Source organism: Chenopodium quinoa, unplaced genomic scaffold (genome assembly GCF_001683475.1).
Source record: "Chenopodium quinoa cultivar QQ74 unplaced genomic scaffold, ASM168347v1, whole genome shotgun sequence".
Lineage (NCBI taxonomy): Eukaryota > Viridiplantae > Streptophyta > Magnoliopsida > Caryophyllales > Amaranthaceae > Chenopodium > Chenopodium quinoa.
The window spans coordinates 646,719-669,004 of NW_018742969.1; the positions used below are offsets into that span (position 1 = coordinate 646,719).

The 22,286-nt window shown below is 33.6% G+C and overlaps 1 protein-coding gene across 3 annotated transcripts; it reads left to right on the forward strand.

The window, feature by feature from the left end:
• The first annotated feature begins 7,882 nt into the window (after positions 1-7,882).
• Positions 7,883-21,934, forward strand: LOC110729109 (protein argonaute PNH1-like). 3 transcript variants are annotated; one of them, XM_021908819.1, is made up of 24 exons: positions 7,883-8,479; positions 9,179-9,294; positions 15,489-15,847; positions 15,945-16,153; positions 16,237-16,383; positions 16,487-16,620; positions 16,724-16,833; positions 17,308-17,414; positions 17,502-17,640; positions 17,730-17,846; positions 18,032-18,139; positions 18,255-18,326; positions 18,413-18,535; positions 18,879-19,038; positions 19,253-19,374; positions 19,452-19,589; positions 19,667-19,809; positions 20,391-20,453; positions 20,643-20,706; positions 20,787-20,922; positions 21,010-21,083; positions 21,174-21,268; positions 21,364-21,395; positions 21,535-21,934. In XM_021908819.1, exons 3-24 carry the CDS (start codon positions 15,491-15,493, stop codon positions 21,705-21,707), a joined length of 2,823 nt encoding a protein of 940 aa, XP_021764511.1. In that variant the 5' UTR covers positions 7,883-8,479; positions 9,179-9,294; positions 15,489-15,490; the 3' UTR covers positions 21,708-21,934. The 3 variants fall into 3 exon arrangements, with proteins under 3 accessions (XP_021764511.1, XP_021764510.1, XP_021764512.1); XM_021908818.1 differs by lacking the exons at positions 7,883-8,479; positions 9,179-9,294 and adding an exon at positions 14,541-14,691; XM_021908820.1 differs by lacking the exons at positions 7,883-8,479; positions 9,179-9,294 and adding an exon at positions 14,836-14,989.
• The last annotated feature ends 352 nt before the right edge of the window (positions 21,935-22,286 follow it).

The window sequence follows — 22,286 nt, forward strand, 5'->3', positions numbered from 1 at the left end:
CAACTCAAGTGTGCATAATATAATAGTTAGACTACATACTAATAACTGAGCCTGAATCAGTGGTGATTGAATCTTTTCAATCAATGTTCTTAGTGTTTGAGATATTACCACATTTAGAAGATTTTATTTATCATACTACCTCCGTTACACATAATTTGCAACGATTAGACATTTTTCCTCTCTATTTTATGTCAAATCGTTGCAAATAATATGTAACGGAGGTAGTATATATGATCGTTATGTACACTATGTGATGATTGAATGTTTTATGTTACAATTCATAAAATTTCAACGTAATGCATTTGTTGTATAATGAGTACTATTTACTTGTTAATTGTAACTCTATGTTAATCATGTAATCTGTACTTTATTAATTAAGTATGCCATCTAAACTCAATTTTCTCATTTTAGTTAATTAATTTGTAGTACCGACAAAATGGATTAGAATGATACATAGGGGTCAAATCAGCTATTCTAGGCACAACTTAAACAGTGAGTACAAGTATTGGCTATTTTTATTGCACTTTGTAATGATGCAAAGGACATTGGTAGTATAATTTTCTTCATGACTTGTCATCATTCAACTATATACCTTATTCAAATATGCTATGATCGAATTCATCTCCACCATTTATCAATCTCCTTTATATTTAAATAATTAATTTGTATAATGTAATGTACTTGAAAAAAAAAATGTCTTTTTGTTCATCATTTGATCTTGACACAACAACTTTTCATCTCACAAGAATGTCTTGAACTGATTTCCACCATGTGAGATCTTCGATTAAGTAGGCCAGTCCACTAGTAGCTAGTATAAGCAAATAATATTGGTTATTAGTAGGGGTGAAAGTTCGGTTTTCGGTTTGGTTTTTTGCCCAAACCGAAACCGAACCACTCTAATTCGGTTTCTGGATTTTAGAAACCACACCGCACCTCTTTACTTTCAAAACCGAACCAAACCAAACCATTATTATTTCGGTTTCATAAAAAAAAAACCGAACCAAACCAAATTTTCTTATCAAGTACCATAAACATCAAATTTTGCAAAAAAAAAAAAACCAAATCAAACCACACCAATCAAAACCGAACCAAACAAAACCAATCCATACAAACATAATTAAACAAGTTTTCTAACATGATAAGAAAAAATTGAATAAAAAGTGCCGAAATATCAGAAAAATATTTGGACATAAATTAGAAGTTTAGCATAAATTAGTAGAAAAAAAAAAACTCAAACCAAATTAAAAGAAAGAAAAAAAGGGCATACCTCACATTCCATCGAAAAAACATCGAATTTGGCTTTTAAAGGTCAAATTCGACCATGAAAACTCTAGATCTAGAGTTTTCATGGTCGAATTTGACATGAAAAACCTTTAGTTGATGGTGTTAAATCAAAACCTCGAATTTAGTAGATGGTTTTCGTAGATGGTGAAGGAGGGCGAATTTGAAAGCAAATTCGTGATGTATTCGTTAATGGTGGCGAGGAGAAAGACAAGAAAAAGGTTGATGGTGTTCGTAGATAGTGAAGGCGAGAAACGAAGAAGAGGAGAGGAGAGAGAATGGACGGAATCCTCAAGAGGAGAAGAGGAAAGGAGAGAGAAAGGGTGGGGGAGAGAGTGTTAGGTTTTTTTTTTTTGCATTAAATACCTAGGGTAATTTAGAGTTGGGCTAGGGTTTAATTGGATTGGGCCTATATTTCGGTGTGGTTCGGTTTTGTTCGGTTTTTCATTTTCGCAAACCAAAATCGAACCACACACCGAATTTTTTTTTTTTTAAAAAACCGAAACCGAACCACTCCCGAAAAAAACCGAACCAAATTTCTTATTCGGTTCGGTTTTCGGTTTGGTTCGGTTTTAAACCGAGTTTGTTTCACCCCTAGTTATTAGCTAGGGAGTACTCGTGGCATAGTTAGTTTTAAGCGGTCGATTCACTTAATTTGTTTGACCAGCTGAAAACATAAAAGTAAAACACTAATACTCCTATAAGTATAAACAGAGTTTATGTATGTGTTTGGAAAAGTGCAAACAAATTACGTTCATTGATTATAACTTATAAGTGAATATACTTCATTCGTCAGTCAAAATCAATCAAATGTATGTAGCTTAATTTCTTAACAGTAGAGTGTTGGTTAATTCACTTGAGTTAAGGCCTGTTCTCTTACGTTGAAATTCAGTTTAGTTTAGTTCAACTCAGTTCAGTTCAGCTCCTAATTTCCTTCTCTTATAAAATATTCAGTTCAGTTCAGTTCAGCTCCTAATTTCCTTCTCTTATAAAATATTCAGTTCAGTTCAGCCCAGTTTAGTTCAGTTCAGTTTAGTTCAGTTCATTTCAGTTGAGTTCAGTCAATGAGAACAGGCCCTTAGCTTGTTTGACCAACTAAAAGTTGGGCCAGAATTCGATATTCATGGCAAGATAAAGGCAAATAGATTACTTTCATAATTTCACTACCTACGTACCAATTGGTTGTTGGTGTAGTGGTGATTAGGACTACACTTGGTAGGGAGGACTCATGTTCGATCCCCCGCAACAACAATCGGGAGGGGATTGGAACCTAACCACCCAAAACTGATCCCCGAATCCGGATTAGCCCATAGGGTGAACCGGGTAGAACACCAAAAAAAAAAAAAAAAAAAAAAATCACTACCTAAATATATTGATTTCATCGGTCAAAATCAATCAAATGTAGGTAGCTTAATTTCTTAACGGTAAATTGTTACTTGATTCATTTGACTTGTTTGACAAACTGATAATATTCTTTTTTTTTTTCATTAAATAAGTAAACAAAAATTGGGCCGGAATAAGTAGATTACTTTCATAATTTCACTACCTAATTATATTAGTGTACACATTGGACCATCCATCAATAAACAATCAATAAATTTAGCTTTTTAAACATTAATTAAATAGTTGGTTGATTCGCTTGACTAGTTGAACTATTTAACCATACATATCAATGGATAATATCCACTATTTCCTCACAAAGCAGATACGAAGTAAATAAAAAGGCCAAAAGCCAAAAACCAACATACATGGTAGGTAAAACTGTAAAGGGCAAAAGGCAAACAAATTACTTTGATTACCATAATTAATTAAGGATGGATGTTAATCCTTAATTAAGGAGAGGGAAGAGGGTAAGTACTACTCCCTCCGTCCCAAAAAGAACGACCCATTTGGGTTGATTACGCGGGTATTAAGGAAGTTAAGTAAAAAGAAGTAAAAGTATATTGGAAAGATAAATTTACATGGGGTTTGTAAAAAATAGAGAGAGAAAGTAATAAAATAACATGGAAAATCAAATTTTTATATGGAGAAGCTAATTTTGCACAAATATTGTTGCAAATTGGTGGTGTTTTAATGCAAATAGGTCATTTTTTTTGGGATAAAGTTTTGACCAAATAAGTCGTTCTTTTTGGGACGGAGGGAGTAAGTAGGCAAGTAGCCTCGAAGGCAACGCCAGCCTCCATGCCTTTATCAAAGTGGTCTCAGTGTCTCACATCTGCTTTCGAGCGGTTCCCCTTGTTTGGCTTTAATCTTTCACTAAACTTATTATTAATACAACAACATCAACAAATTATTTCTATTTATTCCTCTATATACATAATTATATATTCTCTTGATCTTCGTGCTCTCCTCTTCTTTTTCCATCAATTATTTAGCCTTACATTATTCCCATCATCATAGATTATTACTAGTCGTACTTAACTACTTACGAAACAATGTTACAAGTGGTAATGTAGTTATAATTTAGTTAAGTTAATTGCCTTCAGATCACCGACCTATCCCACGAACCTTAACCACGTTATTATACTCTACGTACTATGAATATGACAAATTAGAGAGAAGAGAGGATGAATAGCTTGTTTATTATTCATCGATAGGTAGAGTATTTATACAAAACCTACGCCCATAAGATAGGAAACAATATTCCTAAAAGATATACCATATATCCTAATGATATATTCTCTAAATAATATCTTAACATAAGATAATACTAAATATATTATTCTCTTAAATGATATCTACGGAAAATATATTACACAATATTTTCCGATATCTCATATCTCTAACACCCTCCCGCAATCGTAACGGCGGTAATACGAACGTTGCGATTGGAAATTCTTCAATTTGTTGAAGTCGAGATGCACACTCTTGTGATGTCTCCTTCAATTTTTTTTTTTTCTTCTTTTTCAATGATGAGAACGTTCATCTTTTCGAACTCATCAGTCATCAATCAATCAAGCAGGAACGTCATTCTTTTCGAACCTGCAAATATAATATTTTTGGTTTTTCCAGAGCAAAACCGAGCTCCAATCAAATATTGGTTTTTCAGAGTAAACCACACTCAAATCTTTTATTGGTCTTTCAGAGTAAACCACACTCAAATCTCTTGGTCTTTCAGAGTAAACCACACTCAAATTTTTTATTAGTTTTTCAGAGTAAAACCAAACTCAAATTCAAAAGAGCAAAATCATGCTCAAATCAACTCACAAACCTTGTCTCACGGCACAAAGAGAACCAAATATATCTTGTCTCACGACATAAGAGAACCGTTTTTTTAATTTTTTCATCTCCAAAGATGTGTTATAGTGGAGGAAGTCCACTCACATACTCCCAAAAAAAAAATTCTCCCAAAAAAAAAAATTCACATATACATATATGATACGTGTACCAACCCAAAAAAATAAAAATTTAAAAAATATTAATATTGCATAGCGGAAGCAAAATTTTGAATCCCACCGGTGGGTTTAACTTTCTAACCCACCGGCAGGGGGGCAAATTTTTGTGAGCGGTCCCAAGATTTAACCTGCTCTTGATACCATGACAAATTAGAGAGAAGAGAGGATGAATAGCTTGTTTATTATTCATCGATAGGTAGAGTATTTATACAAAACCTACGCCCATAAGATAGGAAACAATATTCCTAAAAGATATACCATATATCCTAATGATATATTCTCTAAATAATATCTTAACATAAGATAATACTAAATATATTATTCTCTTAAATGATATCTACGGAAAATATATTACACAATATTTTCCGATATCTCATATCTCTAACAGAATATGATCGAGTACACTACTACTCTACACTATTACTAGTCAAATAGTGAGCACTCAACAGCTTGAAGACGCACCCATATGTGACATTGGTCTTGATTACTTTGGTCAATTTGAATGTTAATCTTATAATCTTGGTAAAACATCATATTCAGTTTAGTTTAGCTTGTCCAGTTCAGTTTAGCTTCAATTAGTTTAGTTTAGTTCATCATTTCCTTCTCTTATAAACAATTCATTTTAGTTCAATTAAGTTCATTTTAGCTCCAATCAGTTGTTTCAATAAATCGAAACAGACCCTTAGTAATCTATCTAGCCTTTTATATTAATTAGTTTTCAAATTTTATCCCCTTCAATATTTTTTTATCAAGATCTGCCACTATTTGTATATAAACAGATTTTTATATGAAACTCACTTATTAACTTGTCATTTATACACTCTTAACAATATCATGCATTGTATTTTATGGTATTTTTGTAGTGACTCATAATCAATATATTTAGAAATATGGACTATCAGTATTATATTACATTCCAGTACTGCATTTTGGAAAGTAAGGAATAATTCAAATGGTTAAATCTTTACTCTCGATTTCAAATTTTGATCTTAGGATCGATTTCAATCACTTGTTCTTGTGACTCTCTATACACCAAAAAAACATTCTATTCTACTACCATAATACGAGTAATAATATACTAATCAAATTAAGAGTTTAAAAATAAAAAAGAGAAATCCAAAAAGATATTTTTAAAAAGGGGAGTGGAATATTAAATAATTTTTTCCTTTCCCTACATAGGAATCTCTAAAATCGAAGCAGCTTTATCGAAGTGCTTAATTAATTAGCCCCCCGCTAAACACCACTTCCCTTCTTTTTCACTTCCTCCCTCTTATTCCCTCCTTTTTCTTTTCTTAATTTTTTTTTTAATTTTATAAAATTAAAAAAAAATAGAAATAAAAAATGGGCCTTTTTCAGTTTCCAAAATGTTCAAAAGATGTTGTGTGTTGTGTTGTTTTTATTCAATCCTATTCAAATGGTAATTGCACGCCTTTTATTTCAAAAAAGCTTCACTCTCTTTTTTACTTGCTCTCCTCCTTATGCTTTTAAAGCTTCTTTATCTAAAGTGACCCCCCCTCCCCTCCCCTCCCCTCTCCTCCTGAATACAGAACTGTGTGATTCTGGATATTCAGAAAAGCAACTTAGTTATTTATACAACTAATTTAAAATTATCAATATTTTATACTCCGTATCAGATGATTAGATTAGGTATTAGTTACAAGAAAAATGTTAAGCAAAATATGTTTGTGAATAACGTAAAATTTATTATACAACGCATATTACGGTCTGTTCTCTTCAGCTTATTTTCAATTTTATTCAGTTTAGCTCTAATTAGTTCAGTTCAGTTCCTAATTTCCTTCTCTTATAAGATATTAAGTTCAGTTCAGTTCATTTCAGTAAATCAGAACAGACCCTCAATGTATCGCGTACTAGCCATTATGCCAAAACCTTCATAAGGCCTTGTTTGTAAATAAATGGATGATTGAAGAGCTTTTAACTTTTGGGGAGCAATTATAGACAATTTGATCACATAATCAACTAGTTTTGGTATTTGAAAAAGAAATGATTCAATGCCCTTATCGAAGTTCAATAAACCAATTTGAAAATGAGGTAATGATATATGTAACCCTTAGGGCTATATAAAAGCATTAAATATAATTTCTAAAATGGAATTCAATTGAGAAATCATGACAAAATCACGCTCAAATCAGTGTATTTAATGTTAATTTATCCTCAATATCCTTTTTTAGCTTCTTAATCATAACTCTTAAGGCTATGTAATATGTATATCATTTTTCTTTGAAATGATGCTCAATCCGATTTTTTTAATAAAATTGGTCTGAGTAATTCTTATGATAAGCTATTTTGGTATTTGGTAAAATAGAGGATTTAAAGAATTAATCAAAGCATATACTAATACAGCTAGTCAAGTCAGTTACTCCTTACTCGTAACACAACAAGTTATATCAGCTAGCTATCAGCTAATCTGTCAAACCATACATAAAATTTATTTCTCAATTAGTCACATGTACATCACAAATTATGTGTAACTAACCAACGCTATTAACGTGACTAATATCTAGTCTGATTGTCAAATAATTTCACATGAAAACTCCTCTTCTATATTAAAAAATAAAAAATAACAAAAACAACGTATACTCCATGTGATCAAAGAAATGCTCACAACTCACAAGCGCATAAAGTAATTATTAGTAACATATATATACATCACAAATTGTGTGTAGCATGCATATGATTAGCGTGACTAATACTAGGGGTGAGCAAACTAAATATCGGTCAAAATTTTAAGAACCAAACCTATGATTAGTTGGGATTAGGTCCTAAAATTTAGACTTGGAACCGATCTTAAAATTTAGAAATTGGAATTAGAACCGACAGGACTGGTTCCACCTATTTGTGTGCATACTTGTTAAAATTTAATACAAATTATAATACTTATTTTGATCCATTTTTATTTTTAGGGCCTGTTCTTATGTACTGAATTCAATTGAACTTGAACTGAATTGAACAGAGTATTTTATGAGAAAAAGAAATTAGGAACTAAACTGAATATTTTATGAGAGAAGGAAATTAGGAACTGAACTGAAATTAAGCGGAAGAGAAGAAGACCTTAGAGTTTAATACTTATATTTATATATGTATTAAATTATTTTATTTATGTTAGGTATTAATAATACGGAGTATATTTTATATTATTTTATTAACTAGATACATTTTACAAATTTTTTGTTTTTTTTTTAAAATATATTCATTATGTAGTTTAATATATACATGTACCTGGGTACTTAATCGGTTTCGTTTCAAAAAAAAATAGAGAAATGCAACTAGTTCCTTAATTTATTATCCATAATTCGAGTTTGATTACCATTTTGGACCACCAATTCCTAATTAATTTGGATTCTAATTCCGGATATTTGGAATTTTTGCTCACCCTCTAACTAATACCTGGTCTGATCGTCAAAGTATTTCACATGAAACACCCTCTTGTAGTCTTCTATACTATATTTGAAAAAAAAATAAAAAAAATAATGTAACCTCCATGATAGTGGTATAAAAAGAAATAAAGAAAGGTATCACTATTTCCAACTTCACTTGCTTCCATTTTATCCCCATAAAATTCCCTTTCACTTGGTTTCAGTGTTAGTGCTCTCTGCTACTCACTTCACTTCACTTCAATTCTCCCCACCCTAACTTCTCAACCTTACCTTCAATTCATTTCTTCTTTTTTCCTGAGCTTCGTTTTCTCAATCTATTTCTCTCTCCTATTTTTCCATCTTCCTCCATTTTTTTCCTTCACTGTTTGATTTCTCCGTAATTATTTGCTTCTTCTCCAAGTTTCTACGGTTAGTTTTTTGTACTTCCTATATTTTTTTTTAGTAATTTTAATTTCTTTATTTAATAATACAGTTTTCAACTATTGAAAAACGCAACAATTATTATTTCTGCAAAACTTTTTTTTTTGAAAAAAATTATTTCTGCAAAACTCAATCCATGAATATCCACTATTTTTTTTTCTTCAGATTTTCAACTGTTTCATTTTCAATTTTTCTGCAAAAATTAATCAACGGTTTTTGAACGAAATTTAAATTCCTGCATGAATTTTTCGTATTTTTTTTTGAAAGAATTGATCATATTTGATTACTGGAAATATGTTAAATAATATCCACGGAAAATATATTACACAATATTTTCCGATATCTCATATCTCTAACAAAATATTAATTACGGAGTATTGGATTAAAAAAAGACGATGAATAAATAAAAAAGATGTCGCAATCAAAAACACAACGTCAACTCTGATTTCTGCAAGATCTCTAATCAGTAATGGCTGCATAATAAAACTGCAACAGCTGCTGCTACAAGTCTAATACTACTACTACTACCATATTTCTTAGATTTGCGTTACTTGATATATTTTTTCTTTCCTACTTTTGATCGCATTTAATTTTCTTCCATTAACAAATTAAATCTCTGGAAATGATACGACTATTTCGACTCGAACTTGGTCGTCTAAGTAGCTGCAGTTTTTGATGTTGTTTCAGAGATTGGAGTAGAATTTTTTATCAAGTATCATCAAAAGTGGAGAAGACTATACGACGTAGTTTCCTACAGTCTAGCTACTTGTTGTGATATTAATGCTAAACGGCTCTGCTGCTAGGTTTGTTTATTATCTTGTTCTCTTTTTATTACGGAGAAATTTATCGATTGATGATTGTTAACTTGCACGCGCGTTCACTGTCTAAATTATCATACGTGTTTAAGGGTGTTTTAGTCATATTAATTACTTTATCCGTCCCTTAATGTCCCTTAATACTAAGCCTATTTTGAATTTAGAGATGGAGCGAGTATTAATTAGTTACTCTATAAATGACTACGGAGTTGTTTTAGTGTTGTAGTGGTTACTCCGTTATTCATAGTCATTTACGGAGTTGATTTTAAATTTATTTGAAGTGTTGTGGATATAATTTTATGGCTTGTTCACAATGTACTCCGGATGGAAGTCCGGAGTATACATGGTTAGACTGAGCCTACTTAATTAATAAGAGGAATTTAAAGGAGGGTACATTTTTTAAGGTAATACTCTCTCCTTGAGTAAATGAGGGAGTGTAATAGAATAGTGAAATTTAGTTGGTTAAAAGTGATTATAAACATAGCACACCATAACAAAATGATGAGATTTTTGTTGATTAAAAATAAATAAAGTACAATAGTTAAAAGAGTAAATGCGAATGAGATTTTTATTTAGAAGTATTATCTGATAATGTAGTAAAATTACAAATATAGTCAGCAAAAGTAGTACACTAGTTCACCCCTAGAGACTGGGTAAAACTAACAACTAACAACAGTCCTGTTTTTACTGCTACTACTACCTTAGATTATGTAATTTCATTTTCAAATCTGTAGCTATTTGGTATTTTCTGAAGCTTAATTCTATAAATTTGTTTGTTAGGGATTTGTCCTTTTTAGATGGGTAATAAAATTCAAACACTACCATATCTTTTGTAGCAGAAGAACTAGGAAGGCGTGTGCGAGGATATTCTTTTGTTTTGGCATTTATTGAGCTTATTATATAAACGTGAGAGTGAATAAGAAGAGGGGGCAGTTATTTATTTAGAGAGAGAAGTTGAAATGTTTGTGTGTAAACACATGTGTGGAGTGACCTTTTTTGCGTGTTCTTGTGGGTTTCGCTATTATTAGTAGCTTATGCTACGGTTTATTTAACACGCCCAAGGTAAAAACTTTTTTAAAAATGAAAATAAATTATTGGGTTATTGGTTGTATCATGATGTTCCTACTTTGTATTTTTATTTACTACTCGTAGGCCTCGGACCCATTTGTTTTTTGAGAGGTTAACGAGTCATATGGTGCAAACAAAAAAGAACAAATGAAGTAGTATTAATTTGTTTTTAAACTCACTCCCCCGGTCTCCTTAAGTTTTATGACTATTACCCTATCACTTGTATGTTTCTCTTTGACTATTTTGTTATCATGTTATGAGTAACAGTCATGATCACAAACCATGTTTGTGCCTTTGCGGCTGATGTGGGTGGGTGGTTTGCAACTAGTGCAGTCTAGTATTATGTTCGCGGCAAGCTTGAAATCCTAAATGGTGTGGTTGTGAAACGATGATGCCAGTGAGATCTAAAATTATACCATTAGTGATACCTTTAGCTTGAGCCCTTTTTCATCACTTCTATGTGGTTCTTTGTATACCAAAAAGAAAATATGGGCCATTTTTTTCATGTGAGTAGCCAAAAAGTAGGAGTGAAACACTGCATTTATATCAAATGACAAACAAACCTATGTGAAGTGTGGAGAAAATCCTGAGGTAGAATTTTGTCAAGGATAGTGCCGTCATGTACAGTATAACATACCAAAAAATAAAAATAAAAATAAAAATGGTAGAACTACAAAAATAAAATTGCTGAGTACTGTTTTTTTTTTTTAATTTTTTTAATTTTTATTATTATTATTATTTTTTAATATTTAAATATAGAGGGGGAAGGGTTGAAAACTTAAAATTATCTTTTTCTGCATGCTTTGCTGCAAAGTGATTATTGCTTGTCTCACATCATACATGTAGTGGAAGAACCAAGGGTTAGAGTTATGAGCCGTCCTATACATTACTATAACTTTACTTTATGTAGCTAAAATTTAATGTGATATCTTAAATCTTCCTCAGTTACTTGATATAGGGTAACCCGTTTGTTGGAGACTTGAAATTAATACTATGTTAGGTTGTAGTAAATTCTAAGTCATGTCTCCATATTTAAGATTGGCTCATTATTATCATTAAAAAATTCTAAAGCAGAGAAGTTATTTGATCTTTGTATATTAAATGTCAGCATGTCATCAAACATCATAGTTGGGTACAGGACTACAGGGTACCACTCCTTATGATCAAAGCTATTTAACCATTGTGGTTTAACTAAGGAAGTTACAACTCTTTCAAATACTCCGATCCGTAGTAGATTTTGCCTAATATTTTGGCTGTAAATTAAAAAATCCGAGTACACTTGACATGTCTAAGCTCATGCCAAGATTCAGGATGTATTGGTTAGGTGAAAGTTGGAAGTTTATCTCTGTAGAATAATGCGTACTTATGGCAAAACGTACTTATCATATCTAAACTCATGTCAAGACGTAATTGCTTTTTGTTTTTACAAGGATTCAAGTTCTAATGGTTGTAGCCTTGAGGGACTAATGGTTGTAGTCTTGTACTCCTTGAACTGCTAATTGAAGTTTCAAGTTTAGCTTGAGTTGTGGCGAAGCTGAGAATAATGGTGCTAGTACCAATTGAGTGAGTCTACAAAGTACCTGTAACTAATAATCTGATTAGTTTGTAGCTGGTTTAAGCTATTTTATCTCTAAGTAGTACCAAGACCTGGCTTTAAAAGATGGTGTTCAGAACTGCCCTTAAACCCAAGGTTATCATGCTTCAGGACATTTTCTTTTATCCAAGGGATTTACCCAAGAATATTGCTAATTCTCCCTAATTGGCAACTTCACTTCACATGTCAATCTAATTGGGAAGAGAGGCTCGCTTAAGCTTTATTACATGGATAATTTGGGGTCAACAAAATATATTTGTTTGATCTACACTCATCTAGAGGTTGCCACTACGCACTCTAGTATAATTTGGACTTTTGGAGGTGTAATATGGGAGTTAGTTACTTGAGTTTTTCAAGGCTAAGAAGAACAAAGACTTAGGAAACGAAGTGATACTTCCATATAGCTAGTTAGCTACTTATTTAGTTATATTGACATCCCTATCTTGGGTACGGGAGCCAGAGGCTATGTGTATCTACCACGGTGATCATGATGATAAGCCATTAACACTTAATAGTGATTGGAGATTAAGACGATATTCAAGCATAAAGTTACAAATGGCTAAGACAATATACAAACATAAAGTTTCTCCATCATATTGCTATGTAGTATACAATTAGTTTCTTTGTCCCTTACAATTTTGTTGGATATGTTAATTCAATAATTGTTGTTGAAGTAAGTTTTTATCATGTGTTTTGTGGAAGATAGTACTATTATTGCTGGGCTTGGTAGTTTTGTTTTGTTTCCGAAGAGGACGTTAGTGGCCCAGTTATGTATATGTTGGTCGACCCTTATACAAAAAAGTACCAACTCATTGTTGTGAACTTAGACTACACGAGGCTCATAGAGCTGATGAAGGGAGAGGAACTGAGGAAGGGAGAGAGGGACAGTACAATCCAAGACAGTGGGAGAGAGGGATGAGAGAGACAGCACCAACGGCCCAAATAGAAAATTGGTCTTTGGACTTTTGTTTGTAGTTGCAGAACTGGGCTTCAGGCTTAAGACACCAATGACAAAATTTTATGTTGTTTGAAATCCGGGTTTGTCTGTTTTGTTAAGTGTAGGTCCACTTTAGTGGTTTAGCCCGATCCGACCGAGTATATTGTATTAGAGTATAGATTTTTGATCCGACCGAGTATGTTGTTTGAAATCCGGGTTTGTCTGTTTTGTTAAGTGTAGGTCCACTTCAGTAGGAGGTACTCCGTGGTTGATTGTGATTTTTGATTATCTATTGCTAAACGAAATACTCTGTATGAAGTAATTGTTAGGATGTTCCTGAAAGTTTAAGCTTTTTTTTTTAAAAAAAAAAAAAAACAAATTAGATGATGTTTTCCAGTACTATGTACGTCAATTAGTTTGTCAATTGTCATGATTGCTGAGACTGAATTTGTGTACCGGGGACTCCATTTGAATATGTATTTCACTATTTTGTATTAATGTATTTGCTGTAAGCCTCTCACTGACTCCTACACGTAAATCATGTGAAAGGACAATAAGTTCAAAATATAATTTCATCCTACAGTAGTTACTGTTTACACTAGTATTTTTGTACGGAGTACAAAAAAAAATTGTTCAAAATATCAAATGGAAGGATGTTGGCCACAGACCACAGTAATATAATGATTTGTCCTAGGTTAAATCTCATCACAATTTCATTCTGTTAAAACATAATCCTTTTATTTATTTATTTATTTATTTTCTATGAAATTGAAACATTATCCTTGCTCATGTGATAGATAAATTTCTTGACTAAACATTATCCTATGGTACTCCGTAGCAAATTTACAGCCATTTTTGTAAATTCTGGTGTTAAATACGTACTCCGTAATAAATAGTGAAATTCATTTCAATATTGAGGGAGTAACTTGTACTCGGTAATTGACAAAATTTTCAAATACTAGTAAGTGGAATAGGGAAATCATTTCTCTCCTGTCTTATGTGAAAAAAATTTCCCCACTTTACTTGATGGTCACAAACCTCAACCAAAGAATTTTCTGCAAAGGAAAAGGAAAGCAAGAAAATAGCAAACAAAGTTAAAAAAAAATATAGAGAGAAGAGTCAGCTCATTAAGCAAAAATAAAGCTTTAATTTAGTACACAGTGCTGACAATGCTACAGTTATGATAACAAAAGCCAAAGGAAGAGAGCAGAAGCAGTAGCATCAGCTGAGGAATTGCAGATGCATTGTGTCTGGTTACTACTCAACAAAATTACACCACTACTACCTATTGTTATTGTGGACCAAATTTATTACTTTCTCTCTCCTCAGTTATCTAAATCTCTATACAACAGACACTACCCTTTTGCCCACTGATATTCCCCTATTTGCTGTATTGTCTCCTTCCGTTTTGTCACTGTTAAACAGATATCAAATTTAAGTCGGTAAATTTTTATCCTATACTCGGGTGTAATTTCATGTGTTATCTTGCCTGTATGGTGGATTCTTAATTCGGGTGTAGAATGGACAACCTTTGAATAATCCAAGGAAGTCTCTCCACTTCCCATACCATAGGGGACCACTACGCCATTTGGGGTTTTGAAACCATATGATTAAATAATTACTTAATGTAATTCTTTTTGGTAAATCCCCATGGAAAGAAAAGTAAATTCTTCTTCCCACTTTTTTGACCATGGAAAATGGTGTTTTTGCACGGGAAATTCTCTCTCGTGTCCAGTTATTCCCATACATGCACTTTGTGTCACTTCTTTCGAATTATGGGTTGGGGGTAAGTTTTTGAGTAACTAATTAAATAGTAAATTGCATATAATATAGTTTTTGTGAAGTTGGGATTGACGTAGAATAACGTTTAAGAATGTTCAGAACATAATTAATAATATAGTGATATAAAAAATGTAGTTTATGTTCTGGGTTTATTTGTCTTCTTTCTACCAAACAAATCTATGCTATTCTTTCTTATTCTGGGTCTAGTGAGAAGAAGAAGCTGGTTAGATTTGAGAAGGAGAACTGTTCTTGTTTACTGAGCAATTCTAGTTAAAAATTTCTACTTTTCTGTCAGAAATCAGGTGAATAGTGTTATAATTTCAGTTACTATATTTTATATTTTCTCAAATAGGTTAGCAATTGATTTCCAGTTGAAGTTGTATTATTACTACCTCTGTTTGAATTTGGTTGTCGTGTTACTAATTCGGACTTAAATGTTTTGCACAAAGGGTTATTTTGCATGATTTAAAGGTTTGCATGTTGCCTGGTTTTTGTTTATCCATGTTAAAAAATTTCAACTCTACTCAGAAACTGTTCAATTTTCATGTTCTCCTGTTCTTTTGGCCTTATTTTTATGGTGTAAAGTCAGTATACTAATTGCCCTAGTTGCTTTTTCCCTTTGAAACTGAAGCCATATTAATTTTGGTAAAGGAAGTAATTTACTGTGCCATTTACTCAACTCTATCTTCTACCTGTAAAATTGTCTATTGCATTACTTCAAAACTAGTACTTAAAAAGTGTTAGAAGACACAATTTCTAAACTTGTACTTTCTTTTGGGAAACAAAATACTTATGTTACAGAGATGCCGAATCGACATATAAGAGACCCGGAGCAGAAGCATATGATCCCCAAGAAACCTGTGGAAAGCAGCTTAGTGATTTCGTTGCCATCTAACAAGTCTTCCCAATGTGCTAAAGAGAGATTGGAAGATGCTCCGAAAAATGCTAAGCGGAGGAGAGGAAGAAGAAAGACAAAAGGTGCCATTGTGGAAGATTTACCCGCTGACGGGAAACTTCAGTTGCATGCTGACCCTCCCACATCAAATAAGGGCATTGTATTCCAACGAAGGCCGGGTTTCGGTCAGTTGGGCACTAAGTGTGTTGTTAAGGCGAATTATTTTCTTGCTGAGTTAACGAGGTCGGATTTATGTCAATATAATGTAAGTTTCTAATATCCAGATTAGGGCTGTGCTTTTAAGATGGATAGTATTCCTAGTAATGAAGGAAAGTGATTAATATTCTCTGTCAATTTTCCAGGTTACTATAACTCCTGAAGTAAAATCAAGTAAATTGAATAAAGCTGTCATGGCTGAGCTTGTGAAACTTCACAGAGAAACTAACTTGGGTGCAAAGCTTCCTGTTTATGATGGTAAAAAGAATCTTTACACTGCCGGATTACTGCCTTTTACGACGAAAGAGTTCAAGGTTACATTGCTTGAAGAGAGTGAAGGGTTTGAATCAACAAGGTAGCTGATTCTTTATCTCCTGTTTTATTTGTCATGGTTGATTACTTGTGGAAGTGCTGCTAATTTGTTACTCTTTGATTTAGGAAAAATGAATTCGAGGTTAAAATCCAGTTTGTTGGTTTTGCTCGAATGCAAGAACTACATGAGCTTCTTGCAGGTAAACAGGTTAAAGCACCTCAAGAAGCTCTCACAGTAATTGATACTGTCTTGAGGGAAATGGCTGCAAAAAGGTGTGTGCTTTCTGAAGTTAAATTATTCTGATCTAACACAAATGCATTGCTACTTTGTAATGACTAATTTTTACTTTGCCCTATAAAATTGGGAAACATGAAGGTATTTACCATTTGGAAGATTATTCTATTCTCCTGATATTCAAAAGCCTCATCAACTTGGTGGTGGTTTACACTCTTGGCGTGGCTTCTATCAGAGTGTAAGAGCCACGCAGATGGGGTTGGCCCTGAATATTGGTGGGTGCATCTCTTATTTTGCATTGCTATTTAATTTTTTTCCACGAGTTATCTGCTTTATCTTTTCGGAGTCCATTGTCACACCACTATTTTGATTTTTCAGATATGTCAGCAAGCGCATTCATTGAAGCACTCCCAGTAGTTGAGTTTGTAGCTCAAATATTGGGGAAGGATGTACGTTCACGACCATTGTCTGATGCCGATTCTGTTAAGGTATAGCGTTGATGTCTTATGAACTGTTCCAAATTTGAGCAGGACCTCTATGGGCAGTGATTTAATGAGTTCCCTGCTAATATTTTCAGCATAAAGCATCTGTTTAATATAAGGAAAAACATGTGCTTATCAATCAGATTAACTTGTATGTATAATTATTGCAATAGGCCTTCTTCATCAGATAATGATATTAGATACAAAAATAAAAAGTTATGCTGTGTATTTCAAGGTACAGTATAACTATGCTGATCCCAGACATGTGTTTTAAGGCTACTGTATTATGATCCTGGAGTCAAAAAATATAACTGCAATGGATTAACAGTTGCTTGAGGATTCTAGTCAACAAATTGCAATGTAGATATGCATGAAAGGAGGCTCTAATTGGTTTAGGATATCAACATAACATATTAATTGAAATTGAAGTTATAATTTGGTTTATATGTGATGCTGACTCTCATGCATGCATATGTGCAGGTTAAGAAAGCACTTAGAGGCATCAAAGTGGAGGTGACTCACAGAGGAAATGTACGGAGGAAATATAGAGTATCAGGATTGTCAGCTCAGCCTACCAGAGAACTAATGTATAGCCATAGTTCTTGTATCTTCATTATTGTTTCCTTAGCACTTTGTTCCTAGTTGATTATATCTTTTTACCCTTTTCCTGGCAGCTTCCCTGTTGATGAGCAAATGAATATGAAGTCAGTGATTGAGTACTTCCAGGAGGTGTATGGATTTACCATTCAATATGCTCACCTCCCTTGCCTTCAAGTAGGAAATCAAAAGAAAGTAAATTATTTGCCGATGGAGGTACGTCATAGCTTTAGTTAAGAACATGTTGCTTTCAGCAGCTATGTGAGTGAGTTACTGATTCTATGTTTCTTTATGTTTCATAATAGGCATGCAAAATAGTTGGAGGACAGAGATATACAAGAAGATTGAATGAAAAACAGATAACATCTCTACTCAAAGTTACATGTAGACGACCAAGTGACCAGGAAACGGATATTTTGCAGGTCCTCAACATAGCTCCTTTTTGTTCTGATTCATATGGCATTAACTACTGAAAATCATTTGCTTATTTTTCGTTGTACAATTATCTCCCAAAAAAATACTCTATGATGATGATCATGCATACAGAGCTGAATGACATGTATAGATTACGTTGATTACATAGTGATTTTATTGCTTTTTACTGCAGACTGTTCACCAGAATGGCTACAACCAAGATCCCCATGCACAAGAGTTCGGCATAAAGATAGATGACAAACTTGCTACGGTTGAGGCTCGTGTTCTTCCTGCTCCATGGGTTTGTGTTCCATCTCATCCTTTTTTTTTATTTTTTATTTTTAATTTCTCTCTTCCATGTAGTTTGACAAATTTAAACTGAATACACGCATTGGAACCATTTTTGTTGTCAATAGCTGAAGTACCATGATACTGGAAAAGAGAAACAACACTTGCCTCAGCTTGGTCAGTGGAATATGCTAAACAAGGTAAGTGGTCTCTATTGTACGAAAATTTCATCTATATGGATTAAAAGTGTTTGTTAAGAGAAAGGCTGTTTGATTTGATGATATAGAAAGTGATTAATGGGAGCACTGTAAGTAATTGGGCTTGCATCAACTTCTCGAGAAGTGTACAAGAGACTGCTGCTCGTGGGTTTTGTCGTCAGTTGGTGCAGATGTGTCAAGTCTCTGGAATGGTAATGCTTCAATTATTAATCATAAATAGACTCCATGGCTCCATTCCAAAGTGGTTCTCATCTTTAAGTTCATATACTCCTGTTGACTGTCCTGATTAGTTTTAGAATCCATATTTAAAAAATTACCTTTCACTGTTCTGACTGTGCTAAGATTACCTAGCTGAAACATTAGTCAGTGCTCATGGCATGCATGGAATTCTATGACTACATTCAATTCAAGTGAAAGATTAAATAGTTTTTGTTGTTCTTTGATGGATTAAGTAGAAGCTTGATTTCTAGCCCTTGAGGACTTGAGGTTCCTTGAATAAGTTGTTTGAACTGATATCTTCACTTCTACTTTTAGGAGTTCAACCCTGAACCTGTGATCCCTATCCATTCTGCAAGGCCAGACCAGGTGAAGAAGGCCTTGAGATATGTATGTAATGCGGCTGCAAGCAAACTTGATGGAAAGGAGCTGGAGTTGGTTATTGCCATTCTACCAGACAATAATGGCTCTCTATATGGTACATAGCTGCTTTTGATCCTTATTAATTTCTCAGGCCTTCACCTCAATTTTCTGTTAGAAATACTAATTTTGTTCCTTTGTATATGAAATTTTTATTTCAATTTCACTATAGTCTATCCCATAGATTTAGTTCTGATGCAAAAAAATCTTGGACTGCAAAATGGTAGGACTCATGAAACATATCACTGACTAAAATTTTGTTTTTATTCTAGGTGATTTGAAGAGAATTTGTGAGACGGATTTGGGATTGATTTCGCAATGCTGCCTAACCAAATATGTCTTGAAAGTTTCCCGGCAATACCTAGCGAATCTGTCCTTGAAAATTAATGTAAAGGTATGCATGATGTTGTATCTTATACTGCTTGAAAGCAAAGCTTTGTGTACCAAATCTTATATGAAGATACTGTGCAGTTGGGAGGAAGAAATACAGTCCTTTTGGACGCTTTGAGTTTGAGAATTCCAATGGTTAGTGACATCCCAACAATAATTTTTGGAGCTGATGTAACTCATCCAGAAAGTGGGGAAGATACTAGCCCATCCATCGCTGCTGTAAGAAATTCATTTCCTTAATATGTAGGAAAGGTTATGTATTCATATGTTAGATCTATCTAATTGTTTTTTCACAGGTTGTAGCATCTCAAGATTGGCCAGAAGTAACAAAATATGCTGGGATGGTATCTGCTCAGGCACACAGACAGGAAATTATACAAGATCTGTTCAAAACCTGGCAAGACCCGCAACAAGGAACTGTCAATGGAGGCATGATCAGGTTTGCTTTGTGAAATTTCTAAACCAAAATTAGTGATAACTCAGCTTAAGATTGTTGGTTTACATCCAGCCAATTTGTGAAGTGCAAACTACATCGAAGAGTAGAGATTCTGTAAATTATGCCTGGCAATAATTATCCACTCTTAGCACATTAAGTTGTTTATCGGATTCTAGGCACAGTGACATGGCCATGAACACTGGATACATCATTTTGAACAGAAATATGCAAAAAATTTGTGTAATGGACCAGTCTTACTCTAGGGTTTGTAACAGTGTCTGGTTACTCTGGTACTAGTAGCTGACTCTTGTTCACATAGGGCGTATGAAATGCAACAGTTTTTTTTTTTTTTTTTATGGTTCTTTTTTCTTCAGCTAACATGTTATGTTAGTGATGAGCATGAGATTTTCAATAATGTAAATATCAAAACTCAGTGTTTATCTTATTATTCTAGAGGGGGGATGAAGGCGTGTTTGCTGTGTCGTTGCATAGCATATGGTAGTCAATATGATATCCAGTGCTACATGCTCTTGTTAATTTTTAAATGGTGTATCCGTGTATGTACTAATTCCATGCTGCTGCAGAGAACTTTTGCTATCCTTCAAGAGGGCCACTGGACAAAAGCCGCTGAGGATAATATTTTACAGGTAAATAACCTTTTTTCAATCTTTTTAACAGCACTAGAAATGATGACAGAAAATCTCAGAATTTTTTTTATTTTTATTTTTTTTATCTTTTGCAAAAAGATGCCTTAAATAATAAAAATGGTTGATATCTTCTTGAAAACTATTTTAAATGTCTACCAATTCATCTAATCTGAATTATTACATGAGCAGGGATGGTGTCAGTGATGGACAGTTCTATCATGTTCTATTGTATGAACTTGATGCCATAAGAAAGGTATGCCCGAAACTTGATTATTACTTTATAAGCATCATAAATAATGCTTTTCCAGTGCATAACTCAAAAGTTTTTTGTAGGCATGTGCATCACTGGAACCTGGCTATCAACCTCCAGTGACTTTTGTTGTGGTTCAAAAGCGTAATCATACAAGATTATTTCCAAACAATCACAATGACAAGAGAAGCACCGACAAGAGTGGGAACATCTTGCCCGGTAAAATCCAGTTCTTTTTAAACCGAACTAGTCTGTTTGGCTCAATGACAAATGATGTTTAGTAACAATAAAATCATGACATTTCAGGTACTGTGGTAGATACTAAAATATGTCATCCAACCGATTTCGACTTCTTTCTCTGCAGTCATGCTGGGATTCAGGTGAGATTTTAGGCTAGATTAAGATTAAAGTCCCAGTTTTATGTATTGTCTTTTAAAATAACAATGGAACCACTCCTGATGATTTTTCAGGGCACCAGCAGACCTGCTCACTACCATGTGCTCTGGGATGATAACAATTTCACAGCCGATGAGATACAATCTTTAACAAACAACCTCTGTTACACGTAAGAAGACACCCCCCCCCCCCTCTTATATTCTTATAAATGAAACTTCTCTTATGCATTCTTATAAAAATTGGTATTGGTTTTTATTGCTGCAGGTATGCTCGCTGCACACGATCTGTCTCAGTTGGTAAGATGATCGTTCATCTTATTTATGTTGTTTTATGTTACATAATACGATTATAAGATGCAAAATTTTATCGTCCAAAATGTTGTTGTAGCATGGAATTTTGTGTGATGTTAACTGATGGTCTCTTTCTTTCGTACAGTCCCTCCAGCATATTATGCCCATCTAGCAGCTTACAGAGCTCGATTCTACATGGAATCTGATAGTAGTGATAGTTCAGGGGGATCACATAATTCGCGCGCAAACAAAGGCCAAAGCTTCCGCCCATTGCCAGAATTGAAGGATAAGGTCAAGAATGTAATGTTTTACTGCTAAGCGTAGATTGACAGTAGATTAATCAGATGTGTATAGTTCTCATGTAATTATAGTTGTAGTGACTAGTGAATAGTGCATAACAAATTTTGATAGTTATGAGAAGCTTTTGCTAGTCCTTCAATTATGAATGTCTAAGTCATATATCCTAGCTTCCACCCCGAGCAAAACATTATATTGAACTCATCGGGATACAGTTGCAAATCTCCTGAACAGACTGTTGAATGAAACCACACGAAAAGTAATGCGAGGCAGTACAGATAAGGCCTTCGATTAGAAGGTATAGATGAATGCAGCATAGCAAAACAAACTTATGTGAAACAAATACGTAGTATTACATGTGGTGAGCACACACATCTTCAAAGAATGAATAGTGAATATAGCATGAGAGAACAAGATAAGATAAATATCTCCATCTATATATCAAATTTCGAGCCTTTGCTACCATCTTTTAGCATATACTTTCATATAGGTCTAAGGGCCTGTTCTCATTGACTGAACTCAGTTGAACTGAACTGAACTAATGAGGCCAACTACAGCTCCAAGGGCACTTCAGTCATAGCATCTAATATTGTGTTATTT